Source organism: Nyctereutes procyonoides, unplaced genomic scaffold, assembly GCF_905146905.1.
Source record: "Nyctereutes procyonoides isolate TBG_1078 unplaced genomic scaffold, NYPRO_anot_genome, whole genome shotgun sequence".
Classification (NCBI taxonomy): domain Eukaryota; kingdom Metazoa; phylum Chordata; class Mammalia; order Carnivora; family Canidae; genus Nyctereutes; species Nyctereutes procyonoides.
In genome coordinates, this window is record NW_026575159.1 from 14249279 (window position 1) to 14272349 (window position 23071).

Here is a 23071-nt window from a genome sequence, read left to right on the forward strand (position 1 = left end):
TGTTCCTGTGCACACAGATCCAGCTGTATATTTTAGAAGCTTTTGTTGAAATCCTTCAGGCAGGAAACATCAGAGAAATTAATCATTTTTTTATTATACTATCCTTTTGTCCATCAGAGGCAATCTTTTTAAAGATTTTATTTATTCATTTGACAGAGAGAAAGAGAGAGCACAAGCAGGAGGAGCAGTAGTCAAAGGGAGAGGGAGAAGCAAGCTCCCTGCTGAGCAGGGAGCCCCTTGTAGGGCTCCATCCCAAGACCCAGGATTAACCAATGAGCCACCCAGGCATCCCCAGGGGAAATCTTTATAGACGACAAACTAATGGGATTAATTTATGTGTTTAGTTTCCATTCTGTGGTCTTGTTGATAATAAATGGATGAGTTTTGAAACGAAACTTTGGGTGAACTCATACAGATGTAATTTGGACTTTTTCTTTGGAAATTACCTGGAAATCATTAGTATTTATTATCTTATAGCCCTCTAAAGCACATAGTTCAGAGACAGCCAACACTTTGTCACTTAATATGTCAAAGTTGGAAGATAAATTAAATGGCACAGCAAGGCATCTGAGAAGTCATTCATGTTACCCTAGGTAATCTCCCTTCCTTGCTTCCATAGTACCTTAAAAAAATACCCTTAGATGATTGCAATGATGGATTTATAAAGAAAGGCTCCTTGTTTGCTAAAGCCTGGGGAAGAGAAATCTACCTCTACGCCCATAAAACCCAACCCCATGCCTTCCTTTTCTTTTTTATTTTTTTATTATTTTATTTATGATAGGCACACAGTGAGAGAGAGAGGCAGAGACACAGGCAGAGGGAGAAGCAGGCTCCATGCACCGGGAGCCCGATGTGGGATTCGATCCCGGGTCTCCAGGATCGCGCCCTGGGCCAAAGGCAGGCGCCAAACCGCTGCGCCACCCAGGGATCCCATGCCTTCCTTTTCTATTTAAAATTTCTCTTACTTGTTTTAATGGTTGATCTTCTGAGAAGGGGTGTGATATAGTAGTTAAGAAGATATGACTTTGGATCTAGATTACCTGGTGGGAACTCCAGCTGTACACTTACTGCTGTGTTCCCTTGAGCAAGTTAATTAACTTCTCTGTGCAACAGTTTACTGATTCATATACTGGGGGAAACAATAGTGCCAGACTCATAGCGTTGATTGTGAGGATTGAATGCATTTATACACCTAAACCATTGCAGTTCCTGGAACATAGCAGGTAACATAACATAGTAGTTAGCATCTACTGCTAAGACAGACTGGAAAAGTTGCGCGGAGCTGAAGGTTTTGTGTCTCACTCTTTTTCCTGCTACATTCCAAACACCCAGAATTGTGCTTGACTTGTAGCAATGGAATTCTACAAATATTGTGGAAGAAGCAGAGCTTCCCTATTTGCATTAGCAAAATTGCAGTGGTTACTAGTCAGCCAGTTGTACTTGAATATGTTAAAAATTTTTTCGCCAAGCTTTCCTTTAATGCTATATAATGGTACTGTAAGTATTAAAAAATATATGTATATATTTAATTTTTATTCTAACAGTTACTCTTAATTTAAGTAAAATTATTTTATAGAACTTTAAACCAAAGGTTTTGATAGTTTAGAATGCTAGTTTACTTATTATTGCCTCTGCAATATTCATCCAAGACAGAAGTTGGTGTTTTTTTAAAAGATTATTTATTTATTTATTCATGAGAGACACACAGAGAGGCTGAGACATAGGTAGAGGGAGAGGCAGGTTCCCTGTGGGGAGCCTGATATGGTGCTTGATCCCAGAACCCTGGGATCATGACCTGAGCCAAAGGCAGACGCTCAACCTCGGAGCCACCCAGGTGCCCCAGAAGTTAGTTTCATTAACACATTGTCTGTTAAGATACACCAAAGTTAGGATGTAATCATTTAAAAATGATTCTGAAGGTGAATTTTACAAAGCTAACATGAGATGCACCTCTTGAAAGGAGCAGATGCTTCGATGGCAGGGGGTACTGATGGGCTCAGGACGGGCTCATGGAGGTTGGTTTTTCAAATGGGGCATGAGTGTGACGACCCTCCCTGTTGTCCTCAATGTAAGGGGTGAAAAACGCGGATGAGAATGAGCTGCGGGAGATCGCCTCTGAACCAGACAGCACTCATGTGTACAATGTCGCCGAATTTGACCTGATGCACACAGTAGTGGAGAGCCTGACCAGGACTGTCTGCTCCCGGGTGGAAGAACAAGACAGAGAGATCAAAGGTAAAGCGAGGAACAGAAGGCGGTCATTCTGTGCATGTGGATATTACTCTTCAAAAGTCTATCGTGGATTATGAAAATTCTCATCATTTTTCATGTTGACTTTCTAAATAGAATCCTTATTCCCCTAAGACATGAATCATCAGACTAGAAAGGGAATATACTGACATCCCACTGAGGGAGGAATAGTTTAACTACTACATAATTTTCTCCACAGTGTTACATTAAGACCATCATGGTTTTTTTTTTTAACTAAACTTTGGATTTTGAAGTAATTGTACAGGCACATAAAATTTTAAGAAAAATGTAGAGAGAGATCGTGTCCACTTTGCCAGTTCCCCTTAATGGTAACATACTTCCAAAACTACAGTACAGTATCCCAGGCAGGATACTGGATTTGATAGCCACAATACAGAACACTTCCATCACCATGGGGATCATTCCTGTTGTCCTTTTATGGCCAATTCACTCATCTCTATCCACAACCTCTCCCTTACCCCAGATAACCACTGATCTCTAAATATTTTCTCATTTTGAAAATATTGTATAAATGGAATTATGCACTATGTAATATCTGGGGACTGGCTTTTTTTTTTTCATTCAGGATAATTCCCTGGCCATTCATCCTACTTGTTGCATGTATCAGTAGCTCTTTCCTTTTTATGGCTGCGTCATATTCCATGGTATGGATGAACCAGTCTGTTTAACCATGAACAGATTGGAAGTCAATCAGAGAAAGACAAATACCATATGATTTCATTCATATGTGGAATTTAGGAAACAGAACAGATGAACATAGGAGGAGGAAGGGAAAAATGAAGTAAGATGAAATCAGAGAGAGTGACAAACCATAAGAGACTCTTAACTCTAGGAAACAAACAGAGTTGCTAGAGGGGAGGTGAGTGGGGGGATGGGGTACCTGGGTATCGGGCTTGAAGGAGGGCATGTGACAGAATGAGCACTGGATGTGATATGCAGCTCATGAATCGCTGAACTCAACTTCTGAAACTAATAATACACTCTATATTAATTAATTAATTTTAAATAAAATACAATTATTTTTTAAAAAGGAAGAAAGACATCTGGGTCGTTTCCATTTTTGGCTGTTACAAACAAATCAGCTATGAATGTTCATGTAGGTTCTGGTATAAACATAAGTTTTCATTTCTCTGGGATAATGCCCAGACTGCAATTGCTGCATCATATTGTAGTAGCACATTTAGTTTAGCTTGGTGTTAAGAAACTGTACCCTGTTTACCAGGGTGGCTGCAGCATTCTGCAGTCCCACCAGCAATCTATGAGTGCTTATGTTTCTGTGCATTGTCACCAATATGTGTTGTTAATATGTTTTATTTTAGGCATTCTGATAAGTATGTAATCCTATCTCATTGTCATTTTAATGTGCATTTCCCTGATGGCTGATGAAATTGGACATCTTTTTGCACTCTTATTTTACATCTGTATTTGCTCTTTGGCTGTTCATGTCTTTTGCCCATTTTCTAATTAGTTAGTTGGGTGTGCATGTGTTAAGTTTTTAACCATTGAGTTTGGACAATTCATTTATATTCTAGCTATGAATCCTTTGTTAGATATATGGATTGTTACTATTTTCCCCCAAACTGTAGCCTATCTGCTCATCCTTTTAACAAGTTTTTGAAGAGCAAAAGTTTTAAATGAGGTCCGATTTATCAGTTTTTCATTATATGGTTATTGCTTTTAGTATCAAGTTGAAGGATTATTTGGCCATAAATGTTAACTTTCTTTTGTAGTTTTATTCTAAAATGTTTTACATTAAGTCCATGACCTAGGTTAACATTTTGTAAAAGATTTTAAGTTTAGTTCAAGGCCTGTTTTTCTTTCTTTCTTTCTTTCTTTCTTTCTTTCTTTCTTTCTTTCTTTCTTTCTTCTTTCTTTTTTTCCTATCAGCATACTACTTCCTGTAAATGCTCCATTTCTGCCATTGAATTGCTTTGCACCTTGTTAAATATCAGTTGGGCAAATTTGTGTTGGTTTATATCTGGATTCTTTATTCTGTTCTTTTGGGTCTATGAGTCTAACCCTCTTCCAATATTATACAATTTTGATTTACTGTAGCTATATAAGTCTTGAGATCCAATAGACTGAATTCTCCCACTTGATTATTCTGTTTGAAAATTCTGTTCAGTATTTCACTTTCTTCACCTTTCCATACAAATATTAGAAAAATCTTTATTCTACAAAATATCTTGTTGGACTTTTGTTAATCACTACTGTGTGGAGAATCCAGTCCTCAAACATGGTAAATTTCTCCATTTGTTTAAATATCCCTTGATTTCTTCATCAGCATTTTGTAGTTTTCAGGATATAAGTTCTATACAGGTTTTATTCTGTATACATGTCAGTATTTAATTTCTTTTGAGAAATTTTATTTATAAAATTTATTTATAAATATTAATATTTATAATAAATTGTATATTATATAAATATTAATATTTATAAATAATATTTAAAATTTATTTATATTTTGTTTTTTATTTTTGTGTCCACATGTTCATTGCAAGTATATATGGATACAATTACATTTTTTATGTTTATCTATAAAATTTATTTTTGTATGTTTATTTATAAATTTATTTATACATATTAATATTTATAATAAATTATATATTATATATTATATAAATATTAATATTTATAAATAATATTTAAAATTTATTTATATTTTATTTTTTATTTTGGTGTCCACATGTTCATTGCAAATACTTATGGATACAATTACATTTTTGTATGTTTATTTTATATCCAATAACCTTATTATCTGAATTTGCTAATTAATTCAGGAATTTTCCCTTTAGATTTTCAGGGATTTTTCTACATAGGAAATAAATCATATCCTTTGCAAATAGATAGTTTCATTTCTTTGCTTTTGATCTCTGTGCTTTTTATTTTCTTGCCTTTTTACTGGCTAAAATTTCCCATACTATGTTGAGTAAGAGTGATGATAAGAATAAACATCTTTGCCTTATACCCCATCTTATGGGGGAGACTCTCTGCTTTTCAAAGAATTGGTTCCTTCCTTAGAATTTGTAGAATATATGTGTGGAGTTATTCAGAGTATTCCCTTATGATTCATTTGATGTCTGCAGGGTCTCTAGTGATAGTCTGTGGGGGTTTTTCCCTAATGTTGGTAATTATAGTCCTCTCTTTCTCTCTCTCTTCTTTCTTTCTCAGGCTTGCTAGAGCTTTGTTCTTTAGGGAAAAAAAAACTTTTCAAAGAGCTGGCTCTTGGTTTCATAGATTTTTCTCGATTTTTACTCTGTTTTTGATTTCATTGATTTCTTCACTTATTTTTCTTATTTTCTTTCTTTTACTGGTTTTGAGTTTTTCTTGCTCATACTTTTCTAGATTGTTGAGACAAGAACTTAGATTATGGATTTGCCATGCTTCTGCTTTGTCTAATGTAATTACTAAAAATGCTATAATTTTCCTTGTCAACACTGCTCTAGCAGTGTTCTACAAATTTTGATATGTTGTATCTTCATTTTCATTCATTTCAAAATATTTTTTTATCTTCTTTGACCTGTCTTACTTGACCCATTGATTATTTGGAAATGGTTGTATAGTTTCAGGGTGTTTGGGTATTTTTCTGTTACCTTTTTGTGATTGGTTTCTAAGTGATAATTGATTTCACTGTCATTAGAGAGCACACTCTGTGTAATTTTTATTGTTTTAAATTTTCTGAGGCTTGTTTTATGGCCTAGGATATGGTTTATCTTGCTATATACTCTGTGGGTGCTTGAAAAGGACATATATTCTGCTATTGTCATGTGCAATGTTCTATAAATTTTGACTGGATGGTTGGTTGATGGTCTTGTTGAGTTCTATATCATTGCTAATTTTTCTGTCCAGCCATCTTATCAATAGTTGAGAGAGAGAGATATTGAAGTCTCCATCTATAATGGTGGACTTGTCTATTTCTTCTTTCAGGTCTATCAGTTTTTAGTTTATATATTTTGCAGCTTTTTGGTGCACACATTTAGAATGCTATTTTTTCTTGATGGATTAGCTACTTATTATTATGTAATGTCCCTCTCTATCTTTACTAATTTTATTTGTTCTGAGGTTTACTTTCTCTGATACTAGTATAGCCATTTCTAGTTCCTTTTGATTAATGTTTACGTGATATGACTTTTTAAATCTATTTATGCTCAACCAACCTATATCATATTTGAAGTAGATTTTAGATAGACAACATATAATTGGTCATATGTTGTAATCCACTCTGCTAATATCCTTCTTTTAATTGGTATTTTGGGCCATTTCCATTTAATGTAATAATAGACATGATGGGGCTTAAGCCTAATATTTAGTTTATTGTTGGTTTTTTTCTCTTGTTTGTTCTCTCTGATTTTCATTTCTCTGTGTTCCTTATCTTTTTTTTCCCTGTGGGTTACTTACAGTTTTTATAATTTTATTTTTATTTATTCATAGTGTATTTTTTTCTGGAGTCTCTTTGTATAGCTTTGTTGGTGGTTGTTGTAAGTATAATATTATATAGTCATATAACTCATTCCAGTCTGCTGCTATTGACGCTTAGCAGTTTGAGTGAAGTGTAAAAACCTTACCTCCCTTCACATCCCCTTATCATATTTGTGTATAATATAGTTGGCTTAAATACCCCCTCTATATATTCAGAAACACATCTGAAAGTATTATAATTCTTCAATCATAAAACATAATTTAGAGAACTCAGAAGGAGAAGTAAAATGTATTAATCCATATTTTTATGTCCTCATTCTTTCTTCCTTTCTGTGGCCCTAGGCTTCTGTTTTTTCATTATTTTCTTTCTGTTTAAAGAATTTCCTTTAGTCATTCTTTTAGTATAGGTCTGCTGGTGGAAAATTCTTTTAATTACTAATTTTATTTCATCTGAAAATGATTTTCCCTTCGTTCTTGAAAGATATTTGTGCTAGATATAAAGTTCAGGGTTGGAAGCTCTTTTAATGCTTGAAAAATGTGCCACTTTCTTCTGGCCTACATGATTTCTGATGATAAAACTGCTGTGATTAGAATTTCCTTCCACTATAGATAAGGTGTCATTTGTTCCACATAGCTTTCAAGATTTTTCTTTTGTGTTTGGTTTTCAAAAGTTTGACTATGATATGCCTTGGTGTGAGTTTCTGTGGCTCTATCTGGGACCATTTACTCATTTCCTTGAATCTGTAATTTATAGTTTTTGCCAAATTTGGAAAAATTTCAGTCATTATTTCTTTAAGTACTAACCCATCACTAGATCTCCTCCAACAACATCCCAAAGAGGAAGGGGAGTGGTGCTTTAGTACTAGTAGGTGGGGTTGGATGTCCAAGCTCTCCTTATGGTCTCCACTTGTATGACAGATGGGGATGTGGTAGAAAGATTTGTTACCATCTGTCAGGGATGATTATCTCTCTTCCCTACTTAGTCTTTTCTTACGCTACTCTGGCTGTGGGCTGGGAAGGGCTGAATGCTGGGACATGCCATTACAGCCAAAAAAGTTGAGAGTGTTGACTCCCCACTTGGCCTTTGCTGACATGAATAGGGGTGGGGCCACAGGTTTTTGTGTGCTATTTGTCTAGAGTAAAGCAGTTATTGCCTAAAATTGTTCTGTCTTGGCAGGCTGACCCTTTCCTTGTCCTTTGGCTAGAGAGAGCAGGCTTTGTTGGGGCTTTTTTTGTTTGTATCTATTGGTGTTTCTAGGTAGTTAGATTCTTTAACTCCATGTCTAGGACATATGAGGTGAAAGGAAAACTCTGGGGACCCATCACTATATCATTCCTTGGGTCCTGCAATCTCTTACCCACACACTTTCTTCTCTCTTTCAGTGTCTTCTTATGCTTGTCTTATTACATAATTTCCAGAATTTTTAGTTGTACTTAGCAGAAATAATAGGGAAAGTACATCAGTCCTATCTTCCTGTGCTTCCATGATGAATCACAACCATCATGTACTTTTTAACCTTTGTCTATTATGATATCATTGATCTAGAGGTTATTTCTGGCTTATAGGGATATGAACTGAGAAGGTAGTATCAGGATCCTCCTTTGATAATTTGGTTTTATTTCTTGCCTTCATTGTGTTCAGGGTGTGGAATGATTCTATTTGGCTACATCTCTTCCATCATTCCTCTTTCTCTGGACCAGATCTCTTGGGATAGGTTGGACAGCCCAGCAATAGTTTCTTGAATACATTTCTCTGAGCTTCTTAATGAGACTATTTTAGAGACCAATTTTTCCCACAAAAAAACTCTATACCTGTGGTTTTGGATAGAGCATATAATATAGTTCCTGGTTATAGTTGTGTTCAATACATATGTTTTTTTTTCTCATTAATATGGTTACTAAAGTCCCTTTGGGTAAGTCCCTAGAGGGTAAGAAATCCTAAAGTTCAAGGACTTTGAACTCTACATGCCCCAAATCTTTTATAGAGTCATTTGTTTTAACATGATGTAACACAAAGTGTTTACATAGTGTCTAGCTTATAGGGAGCATTCAATATATGTTATGTTAGTTGCCTTTTCTTCTCCTTTTACTTCTAGATACTGGCCATTTGTTGAACTGAAGGCTTCCATAAAGAGTCTGTATCCGTAATGCTTAAAAACACAGGCTCTTATGTCCAAAACTCAATTATCAATCTCAGCTCTGATACTTACTAATTGTGAAACTTGGTCACATTATTTAACTTCATTGTGCCTTGGTTTTTCTTATCTACAGAATGGAAACAATAATAACAACTATTGAGAATTAAAATAATACTTCTAAAGAGCTCAGGAGAGTACCCTTAGATACACACATGGTAAACCATTGTTGTGTTTCTGGTTATGCTTTTTAAAAATCATGCTATGACAATGTCTTTAAGAAAGTTTCTTAGAGTCAAGGACTCTTATTTAAGTTTGTATCCTCAGAACCCAGCATAGTGATTGGTACATAATAGGCACTTAAATTTTCAATGAACAAATGTAGGCGTCAATAATTGAATCAACTTGTCTAGAGATGAAATCTCAGAGGGAGCATGAGGTCAATAGTCATGTCCGACTAATGGAGTATCTTAGGCTCATGAGAAGTAACTTTGGGAAAGAGGTTCACTTTATGTGTTTCTCTACTTTAGCCTCAGCTCTTGCCACCATTGGGCCGCCTACAGAGCTGATTACTTCTGAAGTCACTGCCAGAAGCTTTATGGTTAACTGGACTCATGCCCCAGGAAAAGTGGAAAAATACAGAGTCGTGTATTATCCTGCCAGGGGTGGAAAACCAGACGAGGTAATAAGGAGACAATATTTTCAAACCATTATTTTCATTCTTTCAAGTCTTCCACAGTAGTGAAGACAGGACAGAAATGCATATATAAGGAGATTATTCTGTCACAAACATTTAAAATTCATTGGACTGAAATACATTTCCAAGTGTTTACTTTGTTCTCCCATCTCTCTGGTATGGCATTTATACTTTCTCCTCCCACCTCTATCAAATAACCCTCAGAACTGATCATGTGTTCATTTCTTACATAACTTATTTTCACTTTTTTTCCTTTTTAAAATTAACAAGTTCTAAAGTAGAAGGAATCAATAGTTAATTATATGGCCAGAACTCTTTTTTTTTGCTATTCATGTATTTTTTTCTATTTTGGAAGTGGTCTGGATTTTCTGCCTTAATGAAGTCTGTGTGTTCCAAATTATGTGGTCATATAGTCCTCCAAGGTTTGGGATTTCCAGGCACTTATCGAGACTAGTGCAATAGAGAAGCCATAATAAAGTATCTGTGGCTGGCCTTTTTCATGGTTTGGCCATCACAGGAGAGAACACCTATTGCCAGATGATTGGATCTTTCCCATTTCCTACCTCTGACAGAGTAATCCCAAGGAATATGTTAAAATGTGATGAACTCCCCCCCCTTTTCTTGAAGTGAAAATCTTTTGTAGTTCTAACCTTTGATTGACCTCAGCATGTTTCATAATATTCTTATTTATTATGGCAAGATTTTTAGGTTGGTGTGTGTGTGTGTGTGTGTGTGTGTGTGTGTGTTAAAGAAGTAGATCAGGGATATTTAAATCATCTCGACTAAAAAAGAAGTCTTGAGTGCTTCCAGTGGTTCTATCTTTTTCATGCCTAATAAGCTCTTTAAATATTTCCCAAAGCCCCATGGAAAAATATCACACGTCAACTGTTTTAAATGGAGGTGTTTAAGATAACAATTAGCCTGAGAAAGACACACTCCATTAGATATGAATTAATAAGGGACTTTTGGACATATTCCATAAAATGTATATCACTTCATGGAGGAATTCAAGGAGAATTGACTGCCACAGTGGAAAAGAGGATGTGGCACAAATAAAATATTTAATGACATGTTCTTGCTAGAGATGTTTTGCTTTTTGGTTTCAATTCTGCATGTGAGATATTCCACACTCTCATTCCTCGAACTGTTCTTTAATCAGGTGGTGGTGGATGGAAGTGTATCTTCCACGGTGTTGAAAAGCTTAATGGCTTTAACTGAATATCAGATAGCAGTCTTCGCAATATACGCTCACACGGCTAGTGAAGGCCTACGGGGAACCGAAACCACACGTATGTATTGAATTCTACCCCACATCTGACCTTGTACAGCATTGCTTAGGTGGCCTTTCTTAAACTGGAATTCTGCTCAGGTTGTATTGATGGCCATCCTGAATCCAATTCCTAGGAAATAGTTGTGGTACTCTATGCAGTACTGACGCATGCTGCAGTTACAGTTTGCAGATGCTATTGAGAGGGACATTATAAAACTCTGCTTTGTTTAGGAGAGAGCAATCTTGATGGTGAAGGGTGCAAAATACATGTATCAATTTAATAAACAAATATTTAGTGAATGTGTATTATGAACTAATTTAACTACTGACTCATTCACATCTCCTCACTGTCTCTGATTGCATTGATGGGTATATATTGACTCATGAATTTGTTCATCCGGCCACCCATTCTGTCTTTACTAAGTGACGCAATGACTGTTTTTAATAGCTGCTTCATATCAGACACTATGCTTGGCAATGGGAATAAAACAGTAGTCTGAGTAGTCACTTTGTTCTTGACTGTTCCCAGAGAAATGTGCCCATCATTGTAGTAGGATATAAGTGACTAGAAGATGTTGTTCCTGTTTTTAAGCATTCTTTATGTTTACCCTCTCAGAAGGGGTTTGCATGACTGTGTGAACCTATTTCAGGACGAATATTATCTGAAAAGTAAGCTATGTTTGCTTAGCAAATAGTAACACGTAGATACTTTGAAATAGACAGTGTACTGATAGATGGGTGAACATTTAAAAAAATCTCTTGCAGTTGCTTTACCCATGGTTTCCAACCTTGAACTATATGATGTAACTGAGAACAGTCTGAGGGCAAAATGGAATGCAGTGCCTGGAGCATCAGGATACCTGATTCTCTATGCTCCTCTCACAGAGGGTCTAGCTGGGGATGAAAAAGAGGTAAGTATCTGCTGCCTACTAGAGTCCTAGAATCTTTGACTCCCTGAAAATAAGATTTTTTAATTATTAAAGTTTAATGTATAAAATTTAGAAAATTCACATTAGTAAAAGGAGGAAAATTACTTGTAATCCCCCCACCTAGAAATACCTCTTATTAACATTTAATTAAGTCCTTTTTAATGACTTTTTAACACAACAAATGGGAATGATTTTGTAGTCTTTTGTTCTCATTTTGTTTATTATGAACATCTTTCCATACCATAAAATAATGTTTTATATGATTATTTTAAATGGGTGTTATAGTATCACATTGCTGCTTTGTACTAGGTCAGGATCAATTAATTTCACGTTATTAGACATTAGGATAGTGTTGTATAAATATGCTTTTGTGATCATTCTTAACATATAACTTTATAAGGTTGTCAGAGTATTTCTTTAGGATAAATTCCTAGAAATGGAGTTTGTTTTTTCAAAGGCATGCAATTATTAAGGCTTATAAGGAGTATTAGCAAATGATCCTAGAGAAATTTGTTATAATTTATATTGCTGTATGCGATTCACAAATGGCTATTTTCCCCATACTTAAGAAACTTTTTCTTTTACTAATATGAGAAGTAGAAAAATGCATGGATATTTTTTACATTTAATGAATGAATCTTTGACTTTCAAATGATTTATTTTAGTCTTTGTTTTTAATTTATGGGGAACAATTACTATAATGTAGATATTCAATGAATGATGAGGAAATGTCTGTAACACTTGGGAGTGTTTGAGTAGGCAGATAGAGTGGAAAAGAGAGGGAGTTTAGAACTCAAATCTTTAATATTGTTTAACCATTTTCTTTAACATTGCTTCTGGTGACAGAAATGTTTAGGGCCAAAAGTATGGTGAACCTGAGTATCAGAAGCAGAGCATTGGTGACGTGTGTGTGTGTGTGCGTGCGTGTGTGTGTGTGTGTGTGTTTTATTTCTAAGGTTTAGACAGCTTTAGTTCATTTGGATATAATGTTGATCTGAATTATTTTGGCAGAAGGGAGACTTAGCAAATGATGCTAGAAAGATGATCAATTTCACCAATAAGGAGAAAAATAAGAAAGAAAGGAATACCAGTTCACACCCAATAGATTAGCAAAAAGTTTTTAAAGTTTACTAATAACTGCATATTAGTGAGCATATGGGAAACAGAATTATTCATGTAAGTTGACATGTAAATTGGTACAGCTGCCTTGGAAAATAATCTGAAATCTATCATCAAGATATGTATAATTTTTAAAGAAATGTATCATAAGGAAACCTCCTGCATGGCTTTTTGGGATGCAAGCATTTGTTCATAGTACAATGTTACAAATGATTGAGTGACATGTGCATCAATAGAAGGATGGAAAAGAGCAGAATATTTCTACAAAAGAATACCATAAGGGGATTAATAATGTCACCTCTATCTCTGAGTATCAACATGAATAAATCTTGAAACATAGTATTGACAGAAAAAAAGTTGCAAAAATTATGTTGATAAGATTCTGTTTATATACATTGTTAAACATACAGAACTATATATTATTACAGCTATATACACAGTAGAAGTAAAAAACTGGATCAATAAGGTACACCTCAATATTAGGATAGAGATAGTGAACAGAAAGGATGAGAAAGAGCTTCTGTTTTATCTAAGTGGGTGACAGGCACTGAGGGGGGCACTTGACGGGATGAGCACTGGGTGTTATTCTGTATGTTGGCAAATTGAACACCAATAAAAAAATAAATTTATTATTAAAAATAAATAAATATATTAGTTCTTTTAAAAATATGACTGGAAGTTATTATGACAAAATGTTCATATTTATTGAATTTGAGTGGTGGGTGCATCAGGGTGCATTAAATTCTTTACATTTATTTTATATATACATTGAGGTATTTCAAAATTACAATTTCAAATTTGACAATAACATTGGCAGTTGTGTGACTGGAGACTGATTATGGAGATATTTTTCTTCCTTCCAAAACAAAATAAAACCATGCTATCATGCAGTTGTCACGCAACTAAGAATGTTGGTTAGTTTATTTGACTCCAGGGGTCAGAAAAATCATTCCAGAATCAAAAAGCAAATTGCCACATTGGATGTCAAGGTGGATTGATCTCTTCTGTATCCTGGGAAGAACTCACGATCTAAGTGCATAGGCCCTTTTGTTGAATAGGGCAACAAAACTGGTCCAGCTCAATTAGGCCTGAAGTGAAAACTGGGCAACCAGTCAAGCGACTGGTTAGAATTAGCCAGTGGTGAGAGATGCCCACTTGACTCTGTGCCCAGTGTGCTGCCCTAGACTTTGTACTCTTTCTAGACAACATTTCTAACTCAGTTCCACCCACACTGTTCTGAGGACTAAATTTTTGACACTGTTATTCTGGCTCAGATTCTCACTTGTCCAGATGTAAAGAGTTATCCTAAAACAGCACACATGGGTACATTCAGCTTTATATGGCTCCATGGCATCTGTTCCTAATATAAAATGATACAAGACAATGAAAGATTATGGCTAAAGCATTTGAATAAGGGGTTGTGAGGAGACGAAATCTTGTTCCGTGGAGTCTTACCTTTACTCAATTGCACTCTGATCAACATGAATGGCACACATTGGCAAACAATCTCATAACATGTGTTCTTTTCAGATGAAAATTGGAGAGACCCACACAGATATTGAATTAAGAGGATTGTTGCCCAATACGGAGTACACAGTTACAGTTTATGCCATGTTTGGAGAAGAGGCCAGTGATCCTGTTACAGGCCAAGAAACAACACGTGAGCAGTTCAGTCATTCAGAGGAAATGCTGGAATAAAAGCCCAAAAAGACGTTGGGATTCTAAATAGGAAATTCTGGTTTAGGTTGAAACCTCTTAAAAGCTAATTGTAACTTAAGAAAATGTGCATTTTATTTAGTGGCAGGATATGTATTAGTTGATTTAAAAAGCATCCTTCTGATGCTCCTAAAAAAAATGATGTCCTTGGGTACGTGATCCTAGGACTGGCATTTTTGTACAGTATGGAAACTGGGCATTGCTCCACCATACTGCTAAATTTAACTGAACTCCAGAACATTTTGGAGCTAAGTGTGTACAACACTTAAAATAATGATATTGTTTCTCTCTCTCTCTTATGCATTCTCTCTAGCCCCTTGAGTATTATGAGAGTCACTAAATTCTGTAGGCTCTTTATTGCCAAATAATCAATATATATTGAATTAGTGAAAATAATTAGTCTTTTCACTAATTTTCACTCTTCACTAATTGGGTGAGGAAGCATCATACTTTGTGGCTGTGCCTGACAACTGTCATCATTTGTCTTTTAGGTTTTTGCTGTGCTGGTTTTATCAGCACTATATCACGGTCTCTCAAATCAATCGATTGATTGCTTGGTTAAACTCTAACTGCTCTTCTGCTCCTACTAACTATGATCTTGGCCGAGTTACCTCAGTTTTATGACCTATATAATGGGGATATTGTAGTCTCCTTGCAGTCTATTGTAAGGGTTTAATGAGATAACATGAGTTATAATGATTAGTTCCAGAGCTTCTCAGACCCATAGGGCATGCGATAAACCTTAACAATTGGTTTTACTATAAACTTACAAAGGCTCATGAAACTCTCAAAGATTATTAACAAATTTTAATCTATTGAATCAGAAGGGGATTTTTGAAGAAGTGCAAAAAGCTATGGAATTGATATTAAGAATCTGCAGAAATACAGTGCCTCTTTAAATAATTTTTTTCTCTTTAAATAATTTTAAAGCAACAGCAAAGTATTCACTTGGTCTCAAAAAGCCAGGGGCATTTATTCAGGGCAGGACTCCTACACTCTTGGAGTCAACAAATGTATATTGAGAACTTGCTACACTGGAGATAAAGATGGGGACAAAATCAATCTCTAATTGTCTGAAATTAGAATATATTAAGAAAGAGAGACAATAGATCAATAAAAGCACAATATAGGAAATAAACCAGGGATAGGTAGCATTGGGGTAGAAGCATTATTTTACATACGATGATCCTGAAAAGCCTTAATGGGAAGATGACATATGTTCAAAACCCAAAGTGTTGGATAACTCAAAGATTTTGGCTTTCCATGGAGTTTCCATTTGCTCAGAGGGAGAGATTGAGAGAAAAGATTAGAAGAGGTGGCAGGAGTTGGTAGTTCAGTTTTGCACAGGTTAAGCTGGAAATGCCTAGTAGATACTCGAGTGGAGTGGACAGAGGCCATCAACCTTCCTTTACACATGGGAAATCGTAGAGAGGAGCAATAGACTTTGCCAGGAACATACAACAGTTGAGTGAAATAGCTACGATTTACTTTCAGGTGCCCTGGTTTCTTATTTATAGCAGCTGTAATAATAGCATTGGTAGGAGAAGAAAGACACAATATGTATCTAAATCTTATTTCTTTCTAAGCCTGTATAATTTATTAATACTATTCATTCTTTACAAGGGAAGTTTTTTCTTTGTTGATTTTCTTTGTTATCTGGTTGAAATTTTCCATGTCTAAGTAGTTTCAAAATCAAAGATGATAGGGGTTTTTGTTTGGCTTTTTTATATACATATATATGCTATTTAACATTTTAATTATTTTCTATTTCACTTCCTGCAAAGTGCCCTTAAGTCCCCCGAGAAACCTGAGAATCTCCAATGTTGGCTCTAACAGTGCTCGGTTAGCCTGGGACCCAACTTCAAGAAAGATCAGTGGTTATCGAATTGTATATAACAATGCAGATGGCACTGAAATTAATGAGGTAAGCTGTGGATCACAATGTCTGGTTTCTTTTTAGTGGTTGTATATTAGCTTTTTATGGCTGCATAACCAATCATCCCAAAGCTACAGTGGCTTAAAACAATCCAAATTATTTATTTTCTCTCCTAGTTTCTGTGTGTTAGGAATTAGCGTATCAACTACTTGGATCTATACTTCTGGCTTGGGGTCACTCATGAGATCATAGCTGGATAGTGGCTGGTGCTGGTGTCATCACAACTGCTTCTTCATTCAAATGTCTGGTGCCTGGTCTGGGAAGATTAGATCAGCTGGGAGCCAGAGCAGCTCTCTGTATGTCTAACTAGATTCTTCACATGATCCCTCCAGTATGGCAGCTTTAGGGGAGCTAGACTTTTTACATGCTGGCGCAGGAGTCCCCAGACATATGTCCAAAGAGAGACAGAGAGCATGAGGAAGTGCTAGGTGAAAGCGGTGTCACCTTTAGTTAGAGAAGTCACAGAATACCACCTTTGCCACACTCCACTGGTAGGAGATATCACAAGTCCCCACTTGGATTCAACATGAGGAGGAGCACTGGTCCCACCTCTGGTGGGAGGCAGGTGGGATGGGAGATATATGTTGACCTGACCATCTTTGAAATATACCATCTGCCCCGTGCAAGGAGGTGGGGAAGTAAGTATCTTCCTAGATGTTGTACCCCAGAAATAATGTCAGTGTCATCCACTTTATCCCTCTGCTTTTGAGTAAACAAACATCTGAAAGATGCTAGTTAGATAAATACAAAACTGAATAATTCAAGTTTTATGTAGGAAGATGCTTTTAAGTAATAGAACTTGTTAGAACTCATGAAGATACAGTGTCTTATGCTCAGTCACTAATAAACTTCACAAATTCTTTCCTTTTGAATATTATGTTAGCAGGATAGATAGTAAAGTTGTTATTATTTTTCCTCAACTTGGTCCAAGAAGTTAAGACCAAGAGAGAAATATGTTGGATTACATCACTTCTATTTTCTGCCCAAATGAAGAAACTATTTTCATTTGTACAAACGGTTTCCTACAATTAAATTCAAGCAGTATTTTGCAGAATGCCCCCCTCACATAGGACATTGGGTATTGAATACACAATATTGCACATTTGCTAATATTTGATATTTGTTTATATTGTGAAATGATCAGCATAAGAAATGTACTTAACATCCACTCAAAAAAATTATAGATCTTGTGGCCCTCTTATGCTATTTTAGATTATTTGCCATTATAAAGAATGACCCCAGACTAATACATTAGTTGAGGACTGCATGTGCTTTTTTGTAGTGTTTTTTTAATCTTAGGGATGCCTTTGGCACTTACTATTCCTAATTTGTATTGTGCTGGGAAATTAGAAAACTGTATTTGGCAAAACTGAATTTAAAACATGAGAAAATGGTCTACAAATGAAAATCTGAGAAAATTTTATTTGAGCAAAATGCATAAACAATATGTGGTTTTGTGGCATTTCCAATTTGACTGGTGTGTGTGTGTGTGTGTGTGTTCTTATTTCTTAATTCTTAACCATGCAATTGAGACTAAATGTTGTTAGACAAATGTCTTTTGTTTAAGTGTAATATTACTTTGTCTAATTTTGGAATATATGACTTTAAGGGTGAGTATTCCTACTATATTTTGCTTTAACTTGTATTAATTAAGCTTTTATTTGTAGATAATTCTTGGGTTTTTGGGAAACTTCCAAAACATTCTGGAACTTAAAAGTGAACTTAAAAATGAACTTAAAAATGTCCCAACGAAAATATGCTTAGTATGTAATATGTGACCGATTGTAATATGCAATTGATTGCATTTAAAAAATATATATTTTATTTACTTATTTGACAGAGAAAGAGAGAGCACAAGCAGGGGGAGTGGCAGGCAGAGGGAGAGGGCAGAGTAGGGAGCCGGATGTGGAGCTTGTTCCCAGGCCCCTGGGATCGTGACCTGAGCTGAAGGCAGATGCGTAACCATCTGAGCCACCTAGGTGCCCCGAAGCTTTTGCTTTTGACTCAATTTATATTTCCTTGCTTTATTTTCTGTTCCTCCCATCCTCCTTCCTTTAATTCCTCTTTCTCCCTTTTGTTCTTTCTGCATTAACCCTCTCTCCAACTGCTTGGAGACCAAGGAACAAAAATGAAACAGGGCACCCAAATGTCAATGGTGATGATGATGATGATGATGACGATGATGGTGCTAACACATGATCAGTGCTTACCTTGAGCCAGCCACTGTTCTGAGAGCTTTACAGAGAGCCCCCTTAATGCAATCCTTAGAGAAAACATGCTGGAAGCATGACTTGTCAACGGACGACAGGGCCGTCTCAGAGAGCATGTGCTGGGAGAGGGGTTGGGGAAATGTACACGCAGGATGGAAAACTAAAGTGCTGCCATTTTAGTTTTATAAATGAAAGGCCAGTTTTTAGACTCAGACGCAAGTCCAGTTCCCGACAGCTATGACTCAACGAGAAAGCCCAGAGTGGAGCCCAGTCCCTTGTTCCTCATTGAGGACTCTTTCTTCATCCCTCCCAGAATTAGACTGAAATTAAGCTTTCAGGCCAGACTGAAAAAATTTCAAAAATAGTTATATAACCATGAGATCATGGTCACTTGTTATCATTTTCCCAAATTGTTCTCCTACATCTTAAAAGTACTACCAACAAAATCAGTTGCAGAACTTAGTCTAAAACATAATGTAACTAATAAAAATAGGTGACACCTTAGAGTTTTCATTTGACGGAATAAAATGATCAGTAGTTAATGCATAAAATATGATCTATTCAGAGTCAAATAAAATGCTTTAGTAAATAAGATAGATACATAAGAATATATAAGGGGAAAACATGCATATTTTTGTCTCTTGGTGTACGTAAGATGGTTTTGTTTTTAACTGCTTTGTGTATGTTTGATATCCTCATGAAATTCCTGTTTGTCACAGATTTGAGACTTAAAGGTCAAGGCATAACTATCCATTCCAGTTAATAGTTTTTTGTCTGGAAAGTTAGTTCAAGTCCTTGGGCCTCCCATTCCTTGTTTGTACCTAGAATTTGGTTGAGGGGGAAGAGGAGGCTAAACACAACAATGAATATAAAGTCCTTGACATGTTTAAGTGCTCAGTAAACTCAGCTATTACAAATAATATTATGTATTCCAAAGCAATACATAAATATGATTTAGAAGAACATGTCTTGAACTCATATTTTAAATATGGATTTGTCTTTTCTGTGACTTTAATGAAGCCATTCTGTGCGTAGGATTTTGAGTCCAAAATACCTGTGTTGAAGCACTGGGTACTAGCTGGTTTTCCATTGGGCAAGTTCCTTAACTTTTCAGACTCTCACTTTTACTATCTTCAAATTAAGGTTGACAATTAGCTACTCTACAACGTGTGTACTACCTATCAAAAGAGCTATTACACAGGAAGCATGCAGACAATACCCAAACCAAAGTAAACATTAAATGCTAAGAATAGCCTATAATTTTATCAGGCCCAAATTCAGAAGAAGAGAATCCATATTTTCAGTTAATTCCCGCTATGGAACTAACACCCTGGCTTAAAATAATAACCCATGGTTATGCAACCTGGGCAGAGCTCAGCAAGGACAGCTTGGCTCTACTGCTCTATGTGGTGTCAGCTGAGGTGACTCTTGCATTCATGTGGGAGTTTGACTGAGCCAGAACTTCCAAGATGACTTCACTCCTGTGTCTGGTATCTTAGCCGGGGTGGCTGAGAAGGCTGAGGTTGGTGGGCTCTCTCCAGCAGAATGGCTCAGGGTTCCAAAAGTATGAAAGTGGAAGCTCCTTCCTGAAGGACTGACACTGTCTTTTTTTACCTGCTATTGATTTCTTAGTGATGTATATGGTTTCTGGATTGGCTCTGAGTTCTGATGAGCCCATTATCACCTCTCTTAAAAATGATCTTTGGTGCCTCCTCTATTCACTCAAAAACAAATATAGTTCAACATGCAATACTGAGGAAGATAAACAGGGTCTTGCCCGGAAGGGGCTTACACTTTATGCAGGAGAAAATAAATAAATATATAGGAGATAAAATGATTTCAGGCTGTGTTTGGTGCTGGGAGGATACAAATAAGGGCAGTGTTAGGGGATAGCCCTACTGAGATAGGTGGAAAGAGACACCCCCTGTGAGGAGGTAAAAGTTAAGCATGGTCCTGACAGATGGCAAAGGCCTAGTTTTGAAAAGAGCTAGGGAGATAGGGTCCCAAACAGAATGAATTGCATGTGCAAAGGCCCTGAGGTGAATTAGACATGGAGCTGACAAGCCAGTGTAGCCAGAGACCAGTGGGTGATCAGAACCATGGCAGGAAAAAGGAGCCTGCTCCAGATTATGAAAAGCCAAGAGGTCATCACAGGATGCTTGGTTTTGATTTGGAAAGCCATAGATAGCTAAAGAAATTTAAGTAGGACAGTGACCCATTTCATATTTTGGCAAAGGTCACGTTGACTACCATGAGCAAATCTATACAGTAAGCTTAGTTATCTTCCCTTTAACCTCGGGTGCTATCAAGTTTAGTCATTGATAGTATTGTAAATGACAGATCGTACTGAAATTGCTCTAAATTTCTCTTGAAAACATTTTAAATGATCTTTTTTGGCAGAATCTCCTCTTAGGTAAATAGGTTCACTTCTTCGATTCCTCGGAGTATCTTTATAGCTAGAGTGTCTTATTATTAAGTACCTCCCTTATAGGAGTTTTGTAAGGGTTAATTGAGACAAGGTATAGAAAATGTATACATGTGGCACCATTTACTTGGTCTATAATATGCCCCCAGTGCTATGGAGTTCAGAGGCCCAAGACCCAACCTTTCAGTGATAAAGTTGTGTCTGCTTTTGCTCTTTGTTGAGGATGGCTTTGCTCAGGGCTCTGTGTTCTAGATCCTGCTTGCATTTCTTCTTACTTTATGGTCTCTTTCTTCATTCTTTCTGTTCCTCTTCTGATCCTTCCCTTTCCTATACCCTTGGTCCTTATCCTTAGCACTTCACCCCTTATGTACTCTAAAGAGATTGGTACATATTTTTTTCCCAGATATATCTCCCTGTGGCATATAAAGGAATATTTCAAATATTTACAATGATCTTTGGTATGAATATCTCCTGATTCTGGGATCTCTGGGTGGCGCAGCGGTTTGGCGCCTGCCTTTGGCCCAGGGCGCAATCCTGGAGACCCAGGATCGAATCCCACGTCAGGCTCCCGGCGCATGGAGCCTGCTTCTCCTTCTGCCTATGTCTCTGCCTCTCTCTCTCTCTCTCTCTCTGTATGACTATCATAAGTAAATTAAAAAATATATATATCTCCTGATTCTTCCCCTGCATGGTTGCTCGTCTGTGTAGCTCCGATAGGAGTAATGTGTGATATTTAGTTATGGGTCAGCAGAGCCCAGGCAGTGAAGCCAAAAACTGGCTGCTCCTAGAAGATCAGGCTGGAAGCATTATGTTTATTTCTAGTGGCATTGTGAGTTGTGTGCACTTCCCTTTCCATATCTTCAACAAGTGGAAATAATATTGGTTGTAAAAATGTCCTGAGAATTAACTGAGAGGTAATCTATTTAAAGGTGAAGATTAGAAATGTGTAATCTAGAAGCAGACTGGTTTTATATGTAATTCAGTAATACTTTTGAAGTCTTTATAGCTCTGCTGCCAAGCCAAGTAAACTACAGACAATAATAAAATGCCTTCCGTCTCCTGTGTCTAGAGAGTATCTGAGGTAGCTGTTATGACTTCTCTGCTTTGCAGGTTGAAGTCGATCCTGTTACTACCTTCCCTCTGAAGGGCTTGACGCCGCTCACAGACTACACTGTTGCCATTTTCTCTATCTATGATGAGGGGCAGTCAGAGCCTCTGACTGGAATTTTTACCACAGGTGAGCCTTGTCATGGTTTGGACATTTCCAAGAGTAACTATACAGAAATCAGAAGCTGGAGCAGATTCTTCAGTTGTGATTTTGGAGAGATTGCATTCTATTTTATTTATGTATTTAAAGATTTTATTTGTTATTTGAGAGAGACAGAAAAGAGGCAGAGAGAACACACACATACACACACGCACACACACACACACACGCATATATGAGTGGGACAAAGGATGGATGCAATGGGAGAGGGAGATGCAGACTCTGCTGAGCAGAGATTCCCAGGACTCTGGGATCATGATCTGAGCCAAAGGCAGAGGCTTAACCAACTGAGCCATCCAGGTACCTGAAGAGACTGCATTTAAATATTTGTTGATATTGTATTATTTTTTATAGATTTATTTATTTGAGAGAGAGTGTGTGTGCACACATGTTGGGGGGGAGGGCAGAGAGAGAGAGAGAGAGAGAGAGAGAGAGAGAGGGAATCTCAAGCAGACTCCCCACTGAGCACGGAACCCTACTTGGGACTCCATGTCATGACCCTAAGATCATGACCTGAGTCAAAACCAGCAGCTGGACACTTAACTGATTGAGCCACTGGGTGCCTCTGCATTGTATTATTATTAACAACCAGTTAGGTGACTAGAATGTGTATTGCCTAATTATTTTCTATCAAAGCAAAGAGAGGAAAGATCATCTAAACTCAAAAAGTCTCAGTT

At 36.6% G+C, this 23071-nt stretch overlaps 1 protein-coding gene across 2 annotated transcripts in view; it reads left to right on the top strand.

The window, feature by feature from the left end:
- The window catches only part of COL14A1 (collagen type XIV alpha 1 chain), a 217171-nt gene that overhangs the window by 64813 nt on the left and 129287 nt on the right, over nt 1-23071 (top strand). For both annotated transcript variants that reach the window (XM_055314233.1, XM_055314231.1), the window contains exons 9-15: nt 2074-2235; nt 9356-9507; nt 10682-10811; nt 11558-11703; nt 14371-14500; nt 16341-16480; nt 22238-22364. In XM_055314233.1, coding sequence (XP_055170208.1) covers nt 2074-2235; nt 9356-9507; nt 10682-10811; nt 11558-11703; nt 14371-14500; nt 16341-16480; nt 22238-22364 — 987 coding nt within the window. The remainder of the gene's footprint in view (nt 1-2073; nt 2236-9355; nt 9508-10681; nt 10812-11557; nt 11704-14370; nt 14501-16340; nt 16481-22237; nt 22365-23071) is intronic.